Raw genomic sequence first — 20536 nt, forward strand, 5'->3', positions numbered from 1 at the left:
ATATCATATTTTTGCAATATTCGCATCCTATTGCACATTCTATGTACATATTCATAGTATATTATTTAAGGTATGTGTATATCTTGTTTTTTATTCTCTTGACCTCAGTACTTTATTTTATTCCATTGTATTTTTTTTATTTTATTCAAATTTACTGGACTGCTATGACAATCTAATTTCCCTTTGGGGATGAATAAAGTAATCTATCTATCTATCTATCTATCTATCTATCTATCTATCTATCTATCTATCTATCTATCTATCTATCTATCTATCTATCTATCTATCTATCTATCTAAATTACCATTTTTCAGTTAAATAATTAGTGATCAATATAACCCACATACCAATAAATGAATTACATCAATGCTGCTTCATATTTTTTTGAGTAGGGTTAAGTATCATTTAAGGTTTTTTTCTAATACTGGTGTTAAAACAATACTTGTAAAAAGGTCCCAGTGCCTAAACTGATTTTTTAAAGCAAAAAACAAAGGTTGATGACATTAAAGTGAGACTGCCTTTCGATTTCATTAAATCAGTTGAATTTAGTTCCCTCTGAAATTTGGTCATTGTAATATCTCACAAAATATCAGGCCATTCTGTGACTGCGAAGTTATTTAATTTGAGGGGATTCCCTAGCAAATAATGTGCATTAAATCACTCGCTTTGTGCAGTCAAGCAGACAGAGGAAGTCCATGTGCGCAGGTTTACCTTTGACTGTGCACTGAGAGTTACATCATTTTGTCACTAAACGAACAGCTGATCACACCGAGGTGCTCACTGACCGCCGATATTTATTAATTTGGTCCTGTGTTTCCTTTCCTTTGCAACATAACGTCTTACCTTCTCACTTTCCGTTACTGTAGTCGGTCTTTCACATTTCATTCACACACTCACATCCTCCATTTTTCTCTCCTGTATCAAATTTGTGTCCCACAATGATGGGAGGTGTTCGTTCCTTAATGGCAAACACCTCCCATCCACTCCAGGAGACAGTAGCAGCACTGGGCAGCTCCTTCAGTGACCAGCTCCTCCATCTGCAGTGTGTTAAGGAGAGATATACGGTAGCAGCTCCTTCCTCCCTACTGCTGTGAGACTGTACAACTGGCGCCTCACCAAGCACAGCACCAGACATTCCTCACAATAATGAACAATACTGTCCAGATCATTTCTACATCCATAGAAACCCCTCTGAATGTATACTGTGTGCACTGACTATCAGCATCAGTACTTTACAGCGAACTGCTAGCTACACATAGTTAAAATGGCTCTTGTGCAATATACCTACTTACTTGTGCAATACTACCTGGGTAATACTACCTGTGCAATACTTACACGTGCAATTCCACCTTTGTAATACATTTATGTTAACTGTATATCTGCAAAACTGTTAATTTATGCAAATTTGTTAATTTTTTATCTCTAAATTTGTAGTTTATTTATTTTATATATATATATCCTTTATTCTATACTTAGTACTTTTGCACTACTCCTTCACTGCATTATCTTTTTCTCTTTCTATATTTTGCTGCTGTAACAATGTAAATTTCCCCTTGTGGGATAATAAAAGGCGATCTTATCTTATCTTGCATGAATGGGGAAAGCTCACCATGTGATGCATGACGTAGTATCTTGAAATTGGTCATGTTGAAGCAGGCAAAAATAGGAGAGAATTTAGGGCCACATGGCCCTAAATTCATTAATTGTTCTATTAAAAAAAAAAGCCCTAATAAAATTGAAAGTATGTGACTCGAATTCAGTAGCTTTTGGTCCACTAAACAAAAATAACTGGGTGTCTGGGAAAATTCTTTTGATGACCTACACTTGAAAAATCTGAAAGGCAGTCTACCTTTAAAGACTGGGTTTGTTATTTTTAAGGCACATTTGAACTAACTTAAGAGACAATATGTGATTGCATCACAATCGGATAACTAGAGATGCATTTCTGCGAGGACTGTGATTGCAATGGTGCAAAAAAAGATGAGTGCAGCTCATGATGTATGTATGTATGTATCGGGTGTGTCAGTCTGAGCTTTGAAATGAAGTTTCATTCCTCCCTGATGAAGCGTGACCGAGCAGGATGACTCTGATTCCAAAACACCATTTATTTCAATGGGGCCAAAACTGCACTGATGTCAATGGGAGAAAAAGGGATGGGCGAAAAGCAAGAAAAACATAAGTGTGGGTCATAGCTGATTCCATGGATGTGTTGTGTGAGTCAGCCTGAGATGTCAAAAGAAGTTTGGTGGCTCTCTGAGGAGGCATTTCTGAGTAAGATGACTTTGATTCCAGAACTCCATTCCTTTCAATGAAGAACTATCAGATAACTATAGTGTGATTGCTTGTGCAATCACATTAATAGTAATGATAATGATAATAATATTAATAAGTAGAAGGTGAAGAAGAAAACTATCAGATAACAATATTGTGATTACTTGCACTATCACGTTAATAATAAAATGATTAGATAACAATAGGGTGATTGCTTGCACAAAGTAATAATAATAATAATAATAATAATAATAATAATAATAATAACAATAATAAACTATCAGATAACAATAGTGTGACTGCTTGCCTAATCACACTAATAATGAGTGGTGGAAAGATGTGTGGTGGAAAAAATTGTAACCATCTGTTTCTGTATTTCTTTATAACAAAGAATAATGTACCATCTGAAGCACACACTAAAGCTGCTAGATGCATTTGAAGTTCACTCACCCACAATCATGAGCAGCTTTTCTTGCTCTTTGATGATGTAGATTTGAAACACAGAGCCCAAGCCTGGGATGTGAGTCAGCGAGTTCTTTATAACATTCAGTGCATACAGACCTTCCTCTGAACCAACTAACACAATCTGAGCACACAGCACAGACAAAAATAAAATGGTTTTAGACTTGTATATTTTATTCTGTTCGAATGATACTTTCAAATGAATTCAGCCTCAGTCCTCAATTTGGAAACTGCATTAATAAGGATAGTAATGCATGAACTGATGCCCACTTCAATAACTGACCTGCATCATAAACCTGCATACCGAATATGATTAAATTATTTTTCTAATATTCACTGGGCCTACAATAGTCTGCTATATGCACTCTGGTACCTGGTCAGTGAGGGGGAGTGTGCAGTTGATGTCCAGTCTGTCATCTCCCTCCAACTTCAATAGAGAATTTCCCAGCAGCTTCTGAAAGTAGCAAAGACTGGAATATTTAAGTTTTTGATTGGTGTTTGATTTAAAAAGACATAGGTTGGATTTCATTCCCTGATTTAAAAAGACATAGGTTGGATTTTATTCCCTGAGTATAGGACATATGAGGTCTTTAGGCATGAAGATGACTTTTAGATACTGCACTCTTTTTTTATTATTAAGCAAATGCTTATAGAACATTTTCTCACATTGTACTTAATATTCCAAATACAAGATTTTCAAGAGATAAATCAACTTGTAGCTGTTTTAGAAGCATTCATTTCAAAAATTTAAATATAACTCTGTCTTGTTTGTGCAAGGTTTTTTATTTATTTTTAAATGTTGTCACCATATGGAAATTAACATTATTCAATTACAGTGCTTCTCTTTGCTAAAAAATTGCCACTTTCAATAAACATACTGGAGAAAAGAAATATGGTAGATAAACTTTTGTTGAATTGAAAAATTAATAGTTATTTTATCTTTCATGAATGTATTCTGATAAATCTGTATTAATTTTTTATATGAGGCAAAAAATAAAAATGTTATTGGGAGTGGTCACTGTATAACTGCATAAAAATTGGTTGACCCAATCTTTCCTCCAAACTCACTGCATCTGCCTCTGCTTTCTCACGGGCACCACGAGCACTTGCCACAATAGCCTCCAAAACTGCCACCCACCGCTGCTTCTCCACAAAGCTTGAGCTCATGAGGTAAAGAGTCTGTGCTGGCCAGCAGGATGTGTGGGGGAGCAACTCCAGCTTCAGCACAAATGGCACATCTGAGGACCCAAACACCTTCATTATATCACACTCAAGAAAACTGAAAAGTCACTTTGTTGCCCCTAATTACAACTACTTGTATGTCAAAATCTCTATGACTGCAATCATTTAATGTCTATACTTTGTAGCACAGTATAATGCTGATGATCATTTTTCAGTTTTTTTTTTCTTTTATCTTACCAGACTTTGCAGTATTAGTAAGCTCTGAGCCACCCACAGCACTGTGGACAATCACTTCGCCATCAGAAATATACAGATCAAACTCATCCACTGGCTTCACCAACTCTGCAATGCAGCAGGCAAATTAGCATGTAATGTACACAGTACAGCCCTCCATTGTGGTTTTTGGTATACCACAGTACCTGGTTACAAGAAGTCTTTTTTCATGACAATGTACAACCCAGATTCCAAAAAAGCTGGGACATTGTGTAAAACAAATAAAAACAGAATGCAATGATTTGTGAACCCCTTTTGATCTATAATCAATTGAATGCACTACAAATAAAGATAATGTTAAAACTGATTTAAACAAACAAACAAACAAACAAACAAACAAACAAACAAAAAACGTTCCAAAAATGTTGGGACAGGGGCATGGTTATTACTGTATTACATGAAATTTTTACAACACCCAGAAAATGTTTAGGAATTGAGGACACACTGTTAAAGTTTTGAATGTGAACTTCTTTTCCATTCTTACTTGATATATGATTTCAGTTGCTCAACAGTCCAGTCTCTCCATTGTCATATTTTGTGCTTCATAATGTGCAACCCATTTTTAAGGGGAGGCAAGCAAGCCAGTTTAGTACCGGCGCTCTTTTACTATGAAGCCATGCTGTTGTAACATGTGCAGAATGAGAATTAGCATTGTCTTGCTGGAAAAAGCAGGGATGTCCCTGAAAAATACATCGTCTGGATGGCATCATTTTTGCTCTAAAACCTGTATGTACCTTTCAACATTAATGGTGGCTTCACACAGGTGCAAGTACCCATGCCCTGTGCACGAACATACCCCCATACCATCACAGATCCTGGCTTTTGAACTTTTGATTTCTAAAAGCAATTCAAAATGCGGACGTGCAGTATACTTTTCCACTTTGTGTCAATCCATCTCAGATGAGTTTGGGTCCAGAGAATTTGGTGGCATTTCTGGAAGTTGTTGATATGTAGCTTTTGCTTTGCATGGTAGATGCCGTGACAAACTGTGTTTACTGACAATGGTTTTCCGAAGTGTTCCTGAGCCCATGCATTAATATTCTTTTTACAATCATGTTGCTTTTTAATGCAGTGCCACCTGGGGGATATCAGAGGCCATGGGGATTCAATATTGGTTTTGGCATTGCCCCCTGTGTGTAGAGATTTCTCTGGATTCTCTGAATCTTTTGATGATATTATGGCTTGTCAATGGTGAAATGCCTAATTTCCTTGCAATTGTAAATTGAGAAACATTTTCTTAAACTGATGAACTCTTTGCCCACATTGTTTTTTCACAAAATTGTGAACCTCACCCCATCCTTGCTTGTGAATGACTGAACCTTTCCAATTACCAATTACCAATTAGCCTGTTTACCTGTAGAATATTCCAAACAAGTGTTTTTTGTGCATTCCACAACTTTTCCAGTCTTTTGTGGCCCCTGTTCCAACTTTTTTGAAACATGTTGCAGGCATCAATTTCAGAATGAGTGTATATTCACAACAAACAAACAAACAAACAAACAAACAAACAAACAAACAATAAAGTTCATCAGTCTGAACATTGAATATCCTGTCTTTGTATTCTATTCAATTGCATATACGTCAAAAAGGATTTGTAAATCATTACATTTTGTTTTTATTTATGTTTTACAGAGCATCCCAATGTATTTTGATAACACTTTATAATAACGAATGGTAGGAATAATTCATAAACTTTTAGTGAATAATGATTCTCATAGATCTAATTATCAACATTATATAATTATCAACAATTATAACATTTACATTTGTAAATTATTAAGAAATGCTATGTTGATGTTCTTTAAATAAGTTGTGCGTCATTTCTAAACCATCAGTAAATAGTGAAATAATCATTAAAAATCATTAGTGAATAATTATTGACTATTTAGCGTATAAAATAATTAGTTACTAAATTAGGGAAAAAAGAAACATATTTTAATGCATTCATAAATAATTCATTAATATGTGGCTAAACATGAACAGAATATTTATATCCACTGCACCCAGGTAATGCATGGTATACCAGCCAGGGGTGGGTTTCTTGCTGCACTTTAGGGTTAGAGAGTGAGTTTAAAGACACTCAAGCAATGAATGTTGTCTCTGAATGTGGTTTTCCTGAACACACTCATAAGAAGGCATCTTAAGAGCAACTTTGCGAAGACCATATTAGCAATGTGCGTCCTTGATATAGGCATAAGTAGTTGCTAAAGGCATTCATACTGTAGTTGCTAAATCCAGTCAGTGAGGTCACATAGCATTTGTTTTTAAACAAAAACAAATTAAATCTAAAGTGCTTAAAATATCTTAATATATTGTATCACCATTAAGCATTACATATATAACGTGGTAATAAATAATTGTAACTATTTTACATTTTTGGACAAAAACATTTTTTTATTCCAAAAGTCTTTTTTTTAAATTAAATGAACAAATGTTCACACAAAAGAATGAGCAAATAATAAGCTAAATAAGTAAATGTTAAGTAAATACAATGTTACAGGTACAGAAATCTGTCTCATTTTTGACACTAAATTAGATAATTGCTTGTCTAAATTTGATTAAAATGTGGCGATATCCATACATAATTCCATAATATGTGAAAATATATTCATAATGTTTTGCTTGTATTTCTTTAATAATTTACTCGATGTACTTAAAATGTACAAGAAAAATAATTTAACACTGGCAGCTTATTCAACAACAGTTTCCGCCCATTGATTTTCAGAATGTGCATGTGCATTCTATTTATTCAGCTGAGTGAGAGAGATGCTCTTTGTTCTGAAAGAGTGATCTAGGTCCATCACAAGTTAAGAGCAAATTAAAGTACTAATTTGGCTATGACGTTGTTCGGGAAAACCACATTAGCTTAACAATGGGTCTTCAGAGGCAGTTAAAGACGCTCTTAGACCCTGTCCACACGGCAACGGATTCAGGTGAATCCGATAAAATTGTTTATCATTTCGGCCTGGCGTCCACACGGCACCGGCGTTTTGGGTGACCCAAAATGAAATCTTTTGAGAACGGGTTCCAGAGTGGAAAAATCTGGCAACGGAGCCGTTGCGAAGTCGTCTGGATGAGTAGAACGGATTTGTTTACGATGACGTCACAACCACATGACTGTCAGTGCTTCACGCCAGGTAGAAGTGTAACGAACTCGATGCGAGTTGTCAACAAATCCTATAACTTCGTTCATGAAATGCGCTTACAAAATATTTTCACTGTGAATATTTATTGTGTAATGGTGCAAAGTGAGAGAGAGAGAGAGAGAGAGAGAGAGAGAGAGAGAGAGAGAGAGTCAATCCCGCCAGCAAAAATAGGGAAAAAAAGGAGCGATCTCACCTCTTCAGATGTTGGTATAAGTCCTACAATACATTCCTCAAAAAGGGCATAGAAGAACAAATTAATCAATCAACGTGTAGCATTCAATTTATTCTGGACCATTAAAGACGCAACCTTCCACGTAGAATCATACGTCATCCTCTCCGCCATACTGGATGGGTCAAAGTGGAGAATAAAGATGCTTCATTCATGTGCTGCGTTTAACTGTACCAATAGGTTTGCCGTCCAAACGAGATCACATGGGATTACCTTTCACAGGTGAGACTGGAAAAATACTTTTCATTGTATTTAGTCATTATAATGTAATTTTACGAACAGATTTTTCTGACTTTGTGGCTAATATGAAGTCTCGCGCATAATAGTTTATGCGCATGCGTCCTTACTTCTTCTACTGTTCTGGTGTCTCCGAAGGGACCGTCTTACAGCGCCCCTAGAGGTGTGGCATGTGTATTGCATCGTTATCAGCAAGCGTTGCGTTGCTATATGTACCTGATATTTTACTGATCCGTTGCCCATGTGGACGCGATATTTTTTTTAATAACATCTCGTTGCCGTTGTCGTGTGGATGTAGCCTTAGTCTTATGAGACTTTAGGGAAATTCACCCAAGTTTAGTTGTGCCATGGTTTCAGCAGGTGCTTCATTGAGCACAAATGATTGCTTGACAGCCTGTCACTCACAATCACGTGCTTGATTTTGCACAAGCATCTCCCACTGTAGGTGTGTTTGTATGAAAACAAAGGTGGGATCTAAGCAATAATGTGAACCTTCAGTGAGGCTCCACACATATATATCTGGAAAGGCACCTCTGTCTATACAATTTTTGGTCACTTAGAAGCACTGCAATGCAACACAATTTAAAGATGGACTGTATACAATGAAAAAATTGCCTCACCTGTTATTGATGTTTAAATGTATGACAGGTTGATTTGCAGCACATTTACACATCTTTTTGCAGCTCCTAATCTAGAGTGGAGCCAGTTCATTATACGCAAATGTTTCCCACACTGCTTGTAGCTCTCTATTACCTTTTAGTAATGATCTGTATATGTACTGTATGTAAGTCATTTACAAACCCTTTTTGCATCCCCCTAATCTAAAGTGGAAACAGTTCATTATACACGTTTCCCACACTGTTTGTGGAACTGTTACCTTTTACAAATAATATGTGTACAAGTCATTTACAAAGCTTTTTGCATCCCCTTAATCTAAAGTGGAAGCTGATCACCACATATCATTGTGTAGTATAACGTTTCCACTGTCCCTTGCCAGTTGTAAATAACTAAATAAATGTTATTTTTTTAGTTAATCACGAGGAAACCTTTGTGTAGATACTTATCAAGACAATCTATGTACAATCTACTATATTATTAAACTATCTGTTGCTAGCATGGTGAATTTATCTTCAAAAATATCTAAATAATGTCAAAGGATGTCAGTGACAAATAACATTTACTGCAAGTCAGAAAACTAAACATTTACATGTCGCATAAAACTGAACAATGAACTCACAGCCTGATGTGCATTAACATGGTTAGAAACACAATCATGTTTTCTTACTTATGGGAAGAAGCTTCCCATTATTTATTTATTTATTTATTTTTGCAGATTGTCAACCTCAGTCAATAGCATGGGATCACTGGTCAGTGCATCTGCACACTTGATAACAAAGAACTTCAGCCTTTGTCCTCTTGAGTACTCTTGCAGGAGCACCTCATATTTTGAGGGTGAAACAATACAAAGCTCTGCAATTGCAGCTCCCACAACAAATGTGTTGTGGTCCACTCCTACCCTTGTAGGACTCTCTGATTTTTTTTTTTTTCCTCTTTGGAATGCATGTAGGATTTTTACCACTTCTTGTAGAGTTAGGGCTAGAATTACAAAGAAAAACACAATGAATGGGTTATGAAATGAAGCAAACCTGGCAAATAGCTGTGCTACACTTATGTACCATGTGGTTGTGTATTATGGACTATTTTTCTTACATGGATAACATAGATTTATTTATTTTTTTAATTTATGGGTAGGTAATGATTAATACTGGTGTTTTGAAAAAGGTACGGTAGATTACAGGTGCAAAGATTAAACAGAATTTTAGAGCCCACACACCTCTCCTTATAAAACTCTTTTACTTCTCTTTCTTTGCCTTCTTCTTCTTCTTGTCCTTCTTATATTTCTTTTTTTTTATTCTGATCTGAGGAGGATGAAGAGGAAGAAGAGGATGTGGAAGAAGTTGACACAAATTACATTGACTTGAATGACTATGTTTCTGTGTCAGATATCATTTTGGTCACTGGTCCCAGCACTGTTTTTTTTTTTTTTTTGGTCTAACATCGAGAAAAAAATTACCATGACTACAGGAGGTAAATAATAGTGCATTTCAATTAGAATATCATGAAAAAGTAAAATATTTTCCATCAGTTATTTAAGAAAGTGAAATTTGAATATATTCTAGACTCATTACACGTAAACCAAAATGTTTCAAGCCTTTTTCTATTTGAATTTTGATAATTATGGCCTACAGTGCGACTGATTGATTGATCAATTATTATTACATAATCGATCTATTAATTAATTAATTAATTAATTAATTAATTAATTAATTAATTAATTAATTAATTAATATTAAACAATCTCAAAATATTAGAGTATTTCATTTTGAGTTTGAGTATATATATATATATATATATATATATATATATATATATGTGTGTGTGTGTGTGTGTGTGTGTGTATACACAACCCCGATTCCAAAAAAGTTGGGACAAAGTACAAATTGTAAATAAAAACTGAATGCAATGATGTGGAAGTTTCAAAATTCCATATTTTATTCAGAATAGAACATAGATGACATATCAAATGTTTAAACTGAGAAAATGTATCATTTAAAGAGAAAAATTAGGTGATTTTAAATTTCATGACAACAACACATCTCAAAAAAGTTGGGACAAGGTCATGTTTACCACTGTGAGACATCCCCTTTTCTCTTTACAACAGTCTGTAAATGTCCAGGGACTGAGGAGACAAGTTGCCCAAGTTTAGGGATAGGAATGTTAACCCATTCTTGTCTAATGTAGGATTCTAGTTGCTCAACTGTCTTAGGTTTTTTTTTTTTGTCATATCTTCCATTTTATGATGTGCCAAATGTTTTCTATGGGTGAAAGATCTGGACTGCAGGCTGGCCAGTTCAGTACCCAGACCCTTCTTCTATGCAGCCATGATGCAGTATGTGGTTTGGCATTGTCATGTTGGAAAATGCAAGGTCTTCCCTGAAAGAGACGTCGTCTGGATGGGAGCATATGTTGCTCTAGAACCTGGATATACCTTTCAGCATTGATGGTGTCTTTCCAGATGTGTAAGCTGCCCATGCCACACGCACTAATGCAACCCCATACCATCAGAGATGCAGGCTTCTGAACTGAGCGCTGATAACAACTCGGGTCGTCCTTCTCCTCTTTAGTCCGAATGACACGGCGTCCCTGATTTCCATAAAGAACTTCAAATTTTGATTTGTCTGACCACAGAACAGTTTTCCACTTTGCCACAGTCCATTTTAAATGAGCCTTGGCCCAGAGAAGACGTCTGAGCTTCTGGATCATGTTTAGATACGGCTTCTTCTTTGAACTATAGAGTTTTAGCTGGCAACGGCGGATGGCACGGTGAATTGTGTTCACAGATAATGTTCTCTGGAAATATTCCTGAGCCCATTTTGTGATTTCCAATACAGAAGCATGCCTGTATGTGATGCAGTGCCGTCTAAGGGCCTGAAAATCATGGGCACCCAGTATGGTTTTCCGGCTTTGACCCTTACGCACAGAGATTCTTCCAGATTCTCTGAATCTTTTGATGATATTATGCATTGTAGATGATGATATGTTCAAACTCTTTGCAATTTTACACTGTCGAACTCCTTTCTGATATTGCTCCACTATTTGTCGGTGCAGAATTAGGGGGATTGGTGATCCTCTTCCCATCTTTACTTCTGAGAGCCACTGCCACTCCAAGATGCTCTTTTTATACCCAGTCATGTTAATGACCTATTGCCAATTGACCTAATGAGTTGCAATTTGGTCCTCCAGCTGTTCCTTTTTTGTACCTTTAACTTTTCCAGCCTCTTATTGCCCTTGTCACAACTTTTTTTGAGATGTGTTGCTGTCATGAAATTTCAAATGAGCCAATATTTGGCATGAAATTTCAAAATGTCTCACTTTTGACATTTGGTATGTTGTCTATGTTCTATTGTGAATGCAGTATCAGTTTTTGAGATTTGTAAATTATTGCATTCCATTTTTATTTACAATTTGTATTTTGTCCCAACTTTTCTGGAATCGGGGTTGTATCTATCTATCTATCTATCTCTCTCTCTGTATATATATAATGTGTGTGTGTGTGTGTGTGTATAAGTATACAGTATATATAAATATATAAAACCTATTACATTTCAAAAGCAACTTTCTTAAACCCGTTTGTCAGTTCAGAAGTATTGAGCTGACTATTTTCTTTTAAGTAAATATACTATAGCATTTAGGTTAAATTATCATTTTGTCCATCCATTATCTGTAACTGCTTATCCTGTGCAGGGTTGTGGGGAAGCTGGACTATTGGTGAGAGGCGGGGTACACCCTGGACAAGTTGCCAGGTCATCGCGGGGCTGACACATAGAGACACACAACCATTCACACCTACGGTCAATTTAGAGCCACCAATTAGCCTAACCTGCATGTCTTTGGACTGTGGGGGATACTGGAGCACCCGGAGGAAACCCATGCAGACATGGGAAGAACATGCAAACTCCACACAGAAAGGCCCCCATCGGCCACTGGGCTTGAACCCAGAGCCTTCTTGCTGTGAGGCAACAGTGCTAACCACTACACCACCATGCTGCCCCATTATTATTTTGTGTGTAAAAAAAAATATTTGCTTTCTATGCCTGTTTGGTTTTCATTTCTCCAAGGAGGTGTCAACAAAGCAGCCATAGAGGCAGACAAATTAATAGCTCAACTAGGGACAAGTCCATTTTCAGCCATTGCAAACTCTCCCTCTTCAACTGGATGAGATTTGTGTACAGATTCATTCAAGAAAACTGTTTTTTTTTTTTTTTTTGGTGATGTCTGTGTAACACATCAGGACCAAAGTCACAATGAGGCTATATTCCACTATCTCATTTCTGAAACCATGTATTCTTATCTTTTTGCATTCTGTTCTTGTCTATGCATGTTCTCTGTGTCGAGGTTTACTCAAGGACTTTGTTTGTGGCAAACTGACATGCTAGAAGATGACATAGCAGGGAGCTCTACATCCCTGACCAAGATGGCAAAAAAAAGTCTGAGAGGCTTGTGTGGTTGCAATGGACAGACTGAGAAAGCAAACAGGACTGCATATACCCGTAGGTGGACATAGACAGTTCATTGTAATAGATGAGAGTCATTTCTGACATAAAAGAATGGCAAGTGCAATTATTATTACACGAGTAAAACTATTTATTAACAAAACATTATTTATTGTATTTTATTTGTTATTTTATATTCTACAAACTATGATTTGTGAACATTAAACCTTATATGCTATATGCATGGGTCATTTCTTTTTTTCTTTTTTCATACATTATGGGCAAGGTAGAGTGGATGGTTCATGGAAAAGGAAGAAGTGAATGTTTGGCATACTGGGGATTTTTTCCCAAGTAGGCACCTACTACTATGATGCCCTTACCTTGACATGGTGTGGTAGCTTGCGCACCACAAAGACCCCTGAAGCTATGCCCGTTGAGGCCTCATACTTCCAGCAGGTCCAACCATGTTGGACAGGTTCAGGACAAGTGGTCAGACAGAAATGGGCATCCTACTCCTCCAGGTTGGGTGTTGGGTATACGGTTAACTACCCTACCTCATAAAAACCTATGCAGTTATAGGAACCAGAAACATTTGCAACACATCTGATCATGCTGGTGCGAGTGTGATCATGGGCACTGATGCCACATGTATGACCCCTATAGATGAAAGCTGAGAGGAAGTCTGTAGGCCAACAGAGTCACTGCTCAAGCCAAAGAATATGATCCAGATCAGGAACTGGAATGTGAGGACGATGTATGCTACTGGACAAATAGCTCAAATCACATGGGAACTATGGCAAAACAACTTCAACATTTTAGGAATCAGCAAGTGTCAATGGACTGCATCAGGGTACATGAAGATGAGCACAGGAGAGACAATTCTCTACAGTGACAGAGATGCTAACGAAGACATCTGGTATGGTGATCATGATGGCTAGAGGGGTGGAGAAGATGCTGTTGCAGAGGAATCCAATGAGTGACAGAATCATCATTGCCAGGTTCAACTCAAGACATATCAAGCTATCAATGATCCACATTTATGCACTAACAAACAAAGCAGAACTAGAAGCCAAAGCTGACTTCTGTGAGCAATTACAAGAAACCTTGAACAACTTGTTGACCACTCGTCCTGAACCTGTCCAATGTGGTGGGACCTGCTGGAGGCATGAGGCCTCAACTGACATAGCTTCAGGGGTCTTTGTGGCGCGCAAGCTACCACACCATGTCAAGGTAAGGGCATCGTAGTAGTAGGTGCCTACTTGGGACGAAATCCCCAGTATGCCAAATATCCACTTCTTCCTTTTCCATGAACCATCCACTCTACCTTGCCCATAATGTACAAAAAAGAAAAATGATCCATACATATAGCGTATAAGGTTTAATGTTCACAGATAATAGTTTGTAGAATATAAAATAACAAATAAAATACAATAAATAATGTTTTGTTAATAAATAGTTTTACTCGTGTAATAATAATTGCACTTGCCATTATTTTATGCCAGAAATGACTCTCATCTATTACAATGAACTGTCTATGTCCACCTATATGCTGTCCTGTTTGCTTTCTCAGTCTGTCCATTGCAACCACAAAAGCCTCTCAGATTTTTTTTGCCATCTTGGTCAGGGTTGCAGAGCTCCCTGTATGTCATCTTTAGTATGTTGAACAGTCCATCATCATGTCTGGTTCTGAGATAGATTCCTTCATCATTTCCTTCAAATGCATGCCTTATTAGGTAAGAAAAATATATGTTGAATAGAACAGGAGCAAGGATGTATCCTTGCTTCACTTCATTATCAATTATAATTATTCATAGACAACTGTTGCCATCATACCCATATTTAACAAGTGAATTAGGCTTAGTAGCTTTTGTGGACAGCCAAGTTTCCTGAGAACAATGTATAAACCCTCTCTACTAACAGAATTGAAGGCCTTTGTTCGATCAGTAAAAGTCATATGTATTGGGATACGTTTTTCCCTGCATTTCTCTTGAAGCTGTCGAACTGAAAATACCATATCTGTGGTAGAACGCCCTGGCCGAAAGCCACATTGATTTTTTGGGTAGATGTTTTCTCCTAAAATCTGTATTCTTGGAAGCAGGATATGACTAAATATTTTACCAATAATGTTCAGCAGAGAGATACCCCTGTAGTTATCACATTCACTTTTGTCACCTTTGTTTTTATGTAGCTATATGAATCACAAATCCTTGAAGTCTTGTGGATGTCATCTTTGTAACGATCCAGCCCAAATCCTGACCTGCACCTTTGCGCTCCACTCCCTGTTTTCCCCATTCTCCCTGTGCTGTGCTATGGCTTTTAGCCACTCTCTATAAACGCTACAAGGAGAATTACATGACGTGAATAAATACTCACTGTTTAGTCAAGTTCATGCTCATGTTTGGGTTTTTTTTTTCTCTGGTTTCCTGACTTGGATTAGATTTTGGACTACAAGTTTTTGCCTGCTGTTGTTGGGATTTTTTGACTGTGACTTTGACTCAGGACTCTGTTTGTTCCCAGCATTGTTTTGTCGGCTGTGCTTGGATATCTCCAGAGATTATTGTGACTGTTTACACTGGGTTCGCTCTGCTGTCCTTGGAATTAGCCAGGATAGTTCAGACTGTGCTGCTGCATCTGCTTCCTGCCTGATCTCCTTGCTATCCTACTCATCACGCACACCTCAGTTCTTATCTGTAACTTTAGTAGTTGCTCATTGGGTCCTATCTGCACCTGTGGCCTCCGGGCCATGACAGTCTTCTTGACAGCAGAGAAGTAAAACTTGATGAATCTTGGTTAAGAGCTCTTTGCCAGCACATTTATACATTTCTGCCAGTACACTATCTTTTCCTGATGCCTTATTTACAGGAATGGAATTTATAGCTTGTTACAGTTCTTCCAGTGTTGGTTCAGTGGTTAAATCCTCCATGATTTCAAACTGAGGTAATGTTGCAAGATTTCTATTACTTGGAGAGTTTTTGTACGCAATCAATGCTGACCTTTTCTCCTGAACAAGTGGTAATGACATTAGCGAGTTTTCCTCAAACCAGTCAACAATTTTCTTTACAATCTTGCCAAAGGCCACAATAATGGCATTGTAAATTTCATCATGTAAATTACACCATGCGTCATTGGCTGATGTCAAAACTAGGCTTATTTTGTTAGTTTCATTATTAAATGTCATGCGTTTTTGGTAATTCTTAATATTTCCCACATTTACACAAGGATGACTTGGAGTTTTGTTGTGATATATCTTTTTAACACAGATTTTATCTTTGCAGCCAACCAGTGAATGGTCAGTGTCACATTCTGTACTCTGATACAATCTTGTCTGTAGGATTTCCTTTAAGTGAGAATGTCTTGTCAGCACCAAGTCTAATTGGTGCCAATGCCCAGATCTCGGATGGTTCCAAGATGTTTCCCTTGATATTTTTCCTTCAAAGAAGGTGTTAGTGACACAAAGATTTTGGCTTGCACATACTTCCAACAATAGTTGTCCATTTTCATTCATATTTCCAATGCCATGTTTCCCTAGTATGCCTGTCCAGTTACCAAAGGAACATCCAACTCTTGCATTAAAATCACCAAGTATTATAATTGTTTCTGTGCATGGGAATTTTTCTCTCTCTTCAAGCTGTTGATATAAATTAATCTTATTCTCATTGTTAGCCTGGAGAGTGGGTGCATGTGCACTGAAAATTGTGAGTGGGACTTTGGTAGTGTAAATTCTCAAAGTCATCAGTCTGATTGTTACAGCAACTGTAGTTTCACAGAAGGGTATTATATTTCATATGGAAAAAACAACAACATGTCCAAGGTTCTGTCCCTGTGGCTTCCCATGCCAAAATATAGTGCAAGTGTTCTCCTTGATTGAACCATTGTCTGGTAAACGGGTTTTAGATAATGCAGTCATATCAAAATTAAGCCAGTCCAATTCATGATTCAGTAAAGATGTTTTCCTTAAATCTGAGTCTGTGTTACATATACAGTTCTATAAATTAAAGCCGGGGGTCAAGGTCCATATGCTCCAACAATAGGGTGACCAGATTTCCCTAGTCTGAAACCGGGACACTTTTGCGCTTGACCATGCTCGTGCACGCACACCTTTTTTTTATGTAAACGTGACACTCAGAGAGGTGCTCTTATCATTTTGTTGAAGCTCACATTTATCAACATCTCACATGAAATAAAACAAACAGGCATTTTGTTATCTAGTAGCATACTGGTATACAGATCAGTTAAATTATGGTCAGACAACAGATTTTGTAATGGCTGAGAATAGGCCAGGCTATGTCCATAGGCCAAATTTAAACTGATTTATTTCACCTGTTTGTGAGAACACCAAGAAGAATGCATATGCACATGTAGGCTATATCTCTAAAATTGTATGCACTATAGCATGAACTTAAAAAATAGATATGACCTCAACATAGCCTAGGTCAGAATCAACCTTACTAACCATTCCCCACAACTGAATGAATAAAGCAAGAAGATGTGTACAAAAGTGAACACTTTAATGGAAGGTGCAAGAAGCTGTTCAACACAGCAATATGGCCAAACTGTCAGAATGGTATGTTAAACAGAAACAAAAAAGAGACAAGTGATTTGAGAATATACACTCAAACAAAACAGCAATAAAGGAGGAGAGGGGCGACAGCCCGAGGAAAGCCCCTACAGGAGCGCACATCATTTGCAACATAGGCTACCCAACTCAGTACAAGAACAAAGCACAGGAACAAAGCTAAGGGGACTGTCAATCCACCCACCCTAAACAAAATGCATTAGCCCTGCCTCAACCCACCGCTTGTGTTTAGCCGTTTTAATGTGATCCTGTATATCGGCGTTACCACCGTGGGCTACGGAGAAGGAACACTTACAGTGTGTGCAGTAGGCTTCGTGCACATTGTTCTGCACCTCTCGGAGGAAGTGGTAGGTGCCCTGTAAATCTTTGGAAAAGGTACATTTTCTTTTCGGCATAATTGCTGCGGCATTACTGCTGCTAGCTGCTAGACAAAGAACATTCGCGCCAGTTAATGTTTATTTTATTGTTGCATGGCAACACGTTCTGTTGTCTGGAATAATGTGGCTAAATAAACACCCATGCCACAGGGCCAGGGGGCAGTAACCAGGAAAGTTTGCGATTCCTGTCAATTCATCAAAATAGTAAATGCAGACATTTCTCCGCTAATGATTCCCACGCTGCTCAGTCGCAAACGTCGCGAGTGGCGAAAACCGGGACATATCCGTGTCCCGACAGACTTTTGTCAGGACTCGGGACACACAACCCCAAATCGGGACTGTCCCGTAAAACCGGGATGTCTGGTCACCCTATCCAACAAGCTAGAAATTTAATTTCAGTAGATCCAGGATGTGTTTTTGAAGCATGGCTTTTTTAACCCACCTTTTCTAGGGCCTTCCTCTAATTGAGGCAAGCGGGCCATTTATAACTAGGGCTGCTTGGACATATTGGTAGCTACCTCAGGTTTCCTTATGCCCAGTATGGAATCCTGTGACGACCACACCAAGACATGACGTGCACACATAGGCACCGAGTACGGAAGATGGGGGCTGCCTTTCACCTTCCATCCTCCCTTTAGACCTCCGAAATAGAATCTAAAGGTCAGACATGGTCTGGATATTCAGTGTCACAGTGGTTGTAGCTTCTGCTAGAAAGCAGATTAATTTCAGCCAACTGCCTATCGCCTCAGTACGGGTGCTTTTCTGTCAGGGTTTGGTCCCTTAGCCTTTCTTCAACCAAGGAATACCCACAAGACAGTGGTGGCATGGGTTTTAAGGTGTCCATAACTCAACTTACTCTGGAGACTGCAACATTGTGGCATTTTTATGGGGACCACCACACCATGAATGGTCCCACCATGTTGTATCTGACCCTCCAGTCAGATGTAGTTTAACATCCACACCTTAATTCGGATGTAGTTTAACATCATACCCAGGATATCAATTTCATAGACTTTGAAAAGTCTTTTGACTCTATAAATCAAGCAAGTCCGTGGAAGATAATGTCAGCTTATGGTATACCTCAAAAAGTAATCAGTGCCATCAAAGCACTGTATGATAACTTCCAATGTGCTGTCCTTGTGGATGGAGAGGCAACAGAGTAGTTCAAGTGCCAATCCAGAGTCAAGCAAGGGTGTGTCATGTCAGGCTTCCTTTTTCATCTTGTAGTGGACTAGGTCATGAGGAAGACAGTTGATGGAAAAACAGGCATAAGGTGGAACTTCATGTGCAAACTTGAAGACCTCGATTTTGCTGATGATATTGCACTGCTATCTTCTACACATGCCTACATGCAAGTCAAGGCTGACAAACTGACTACCAGTGCCCGAAGATTTGGACTGAAGATCAGTCACAAGAAAACCGCAGTGATGTGCATCAATGATATGAACAAGAATGCTATCCTCTTGGAGGGCAGCCCAATCAAAGAGTGCAAAGAATTTGTCTACCTGGGAGCTGCTGTCAGTGTTGAAGAAGGAGGGGACAAAGACATCAACAACCAGCTGGCCAAAGTGAGAATTGCCTTAATAAGACTGACCAACATATGGACCTGCACAGAAAAACTAAGTCAAGGCTGTTCAAGTCCATCATCTGCCCCATCTTGCTCTATGGATCTGAAACTTGATGCTTGAACAAGAGAGATGAGAGGACACTGGACATCTTCTAGACAAAGTGCTCATGACGCATGTTCAAGATCAAGTGGTAAGACCATGTTACCAACAAAGAAGTGTTGAGGCTAACCAATGCTGACACCATCACCAATCAGATCTGTAGAAAGAGATGGGGATTCATTGACCACATTTCCTGAGGAGACCACCAACATCACTGCAACATCACCCTTGAGTGGAAAACTGAAGGGAAAAGAAAGTGAGGTCGACCAAAGACTACATGGAGGAGAATGGTGGAGAAAGAGAGAACTGAATTTGGTTGGACATCCTGGAATCAGATGCGCAAGTATCCCAGTGGGACAGTTGGAGAGCAAACATGGAGGCCCACTGTTCACTGTACACTGTTCAGCATGAGGAGGATAGGTGAGGTAGGTGAGGCAACTGTGCAAAGCCAGTTCTCCACTTGATTGAGAGGAGTGTAAGAACAGAACTAATTCCTCTCATAGCTCACCATGCTAAGAGAGGATCCGTCATCATTAGTGATGAGTGTCAGGCCTACCGACATGCTCTGCCGCAGCTAGGCTACAGGCATTACACTGTAAATCACAGTGTAGTATTTGTTGATGCCCAAACAGGAGCACACTCTCAATATTTAGAGAGGGCTTGGAGAACTTATAAAGAGACTGTGTGGAAGCTCAGGGGTAATCGCACAAAGGAATTATTGGTGAACCACCTGGCAGTGATTGAGTGGCTTGAATGGCTGGCAAAAGGTAATCATAGTGGACCCCTAGGCCACCTCATTCACGACATTGCAAAACTTTACAGATAAGTCTGTAACACATCTGATGTATGTTCAATGGCATTTACAACATGTAAAAAGTTAAGGTTACTAGGATGTGGCCAGATTGTTGTGTGTCACATCAAGTTTGATACAAAAATGTAGGTGATTTTTGCCTGATAATCAATTTACCCTTTTAAAAACTGTGAGCAATTTATCTTTATCTATTACATTTTTGTACCTTTTATGTTGTAACTGAATGGTTCACTAAATGGTCTAATTAATGG

General features: G+C 38.2%; 1 protein-coding gene across 1 annotated transcript in view; it reads right to left on the minus strand.

Annotated features, from left to right (window-relative positions):
• The window catches only part of LOC132893060 (citron Rho-interacting kinase), a 450073-nt gene that overhangs the window by 65792 nt on the left and 363745 nt on the right, over positions 1 to 20536 (minus strand). The window contains exons 28-31 of the mRNA XM_060931786.1: positions 4153 to 4257; positions 3802 to 3971; positions 3107 to 3187; positions 2722 to 2857 (exon numbers count right to left, since the gene is read on the minus strand). Of these exons, the coding sequence (XP_060787769.1) occupies positions 2722 to 2857; positions 3107 to 3187; positions 3802 to 3971; positions 4153 to 4257 (492 nt within the window). The remainder of the gene's footprint in view (positions 1 to 2721; positions 2858 to 3106; positions 3188 to 3801; positions 3972 to 4152; positions 4258 to 20536) is intronic.

The sequence above is a fragment of the Neoarius graeffei genome, chromosome 10, assembly GCF_027579695.1.
Source record: "Neoarius graeffei isolate fNeoGra1 chromosome 10, fNeoGra1.pri, whole genome shotgun sequence".
In the NCBI taxonomy this organism is placed as follows: Eukaryota; Metazoa; Chordata; class Actinopteri; order Siluriformes; family Ariidae; genus Neoarius; species Neoarius graeffei.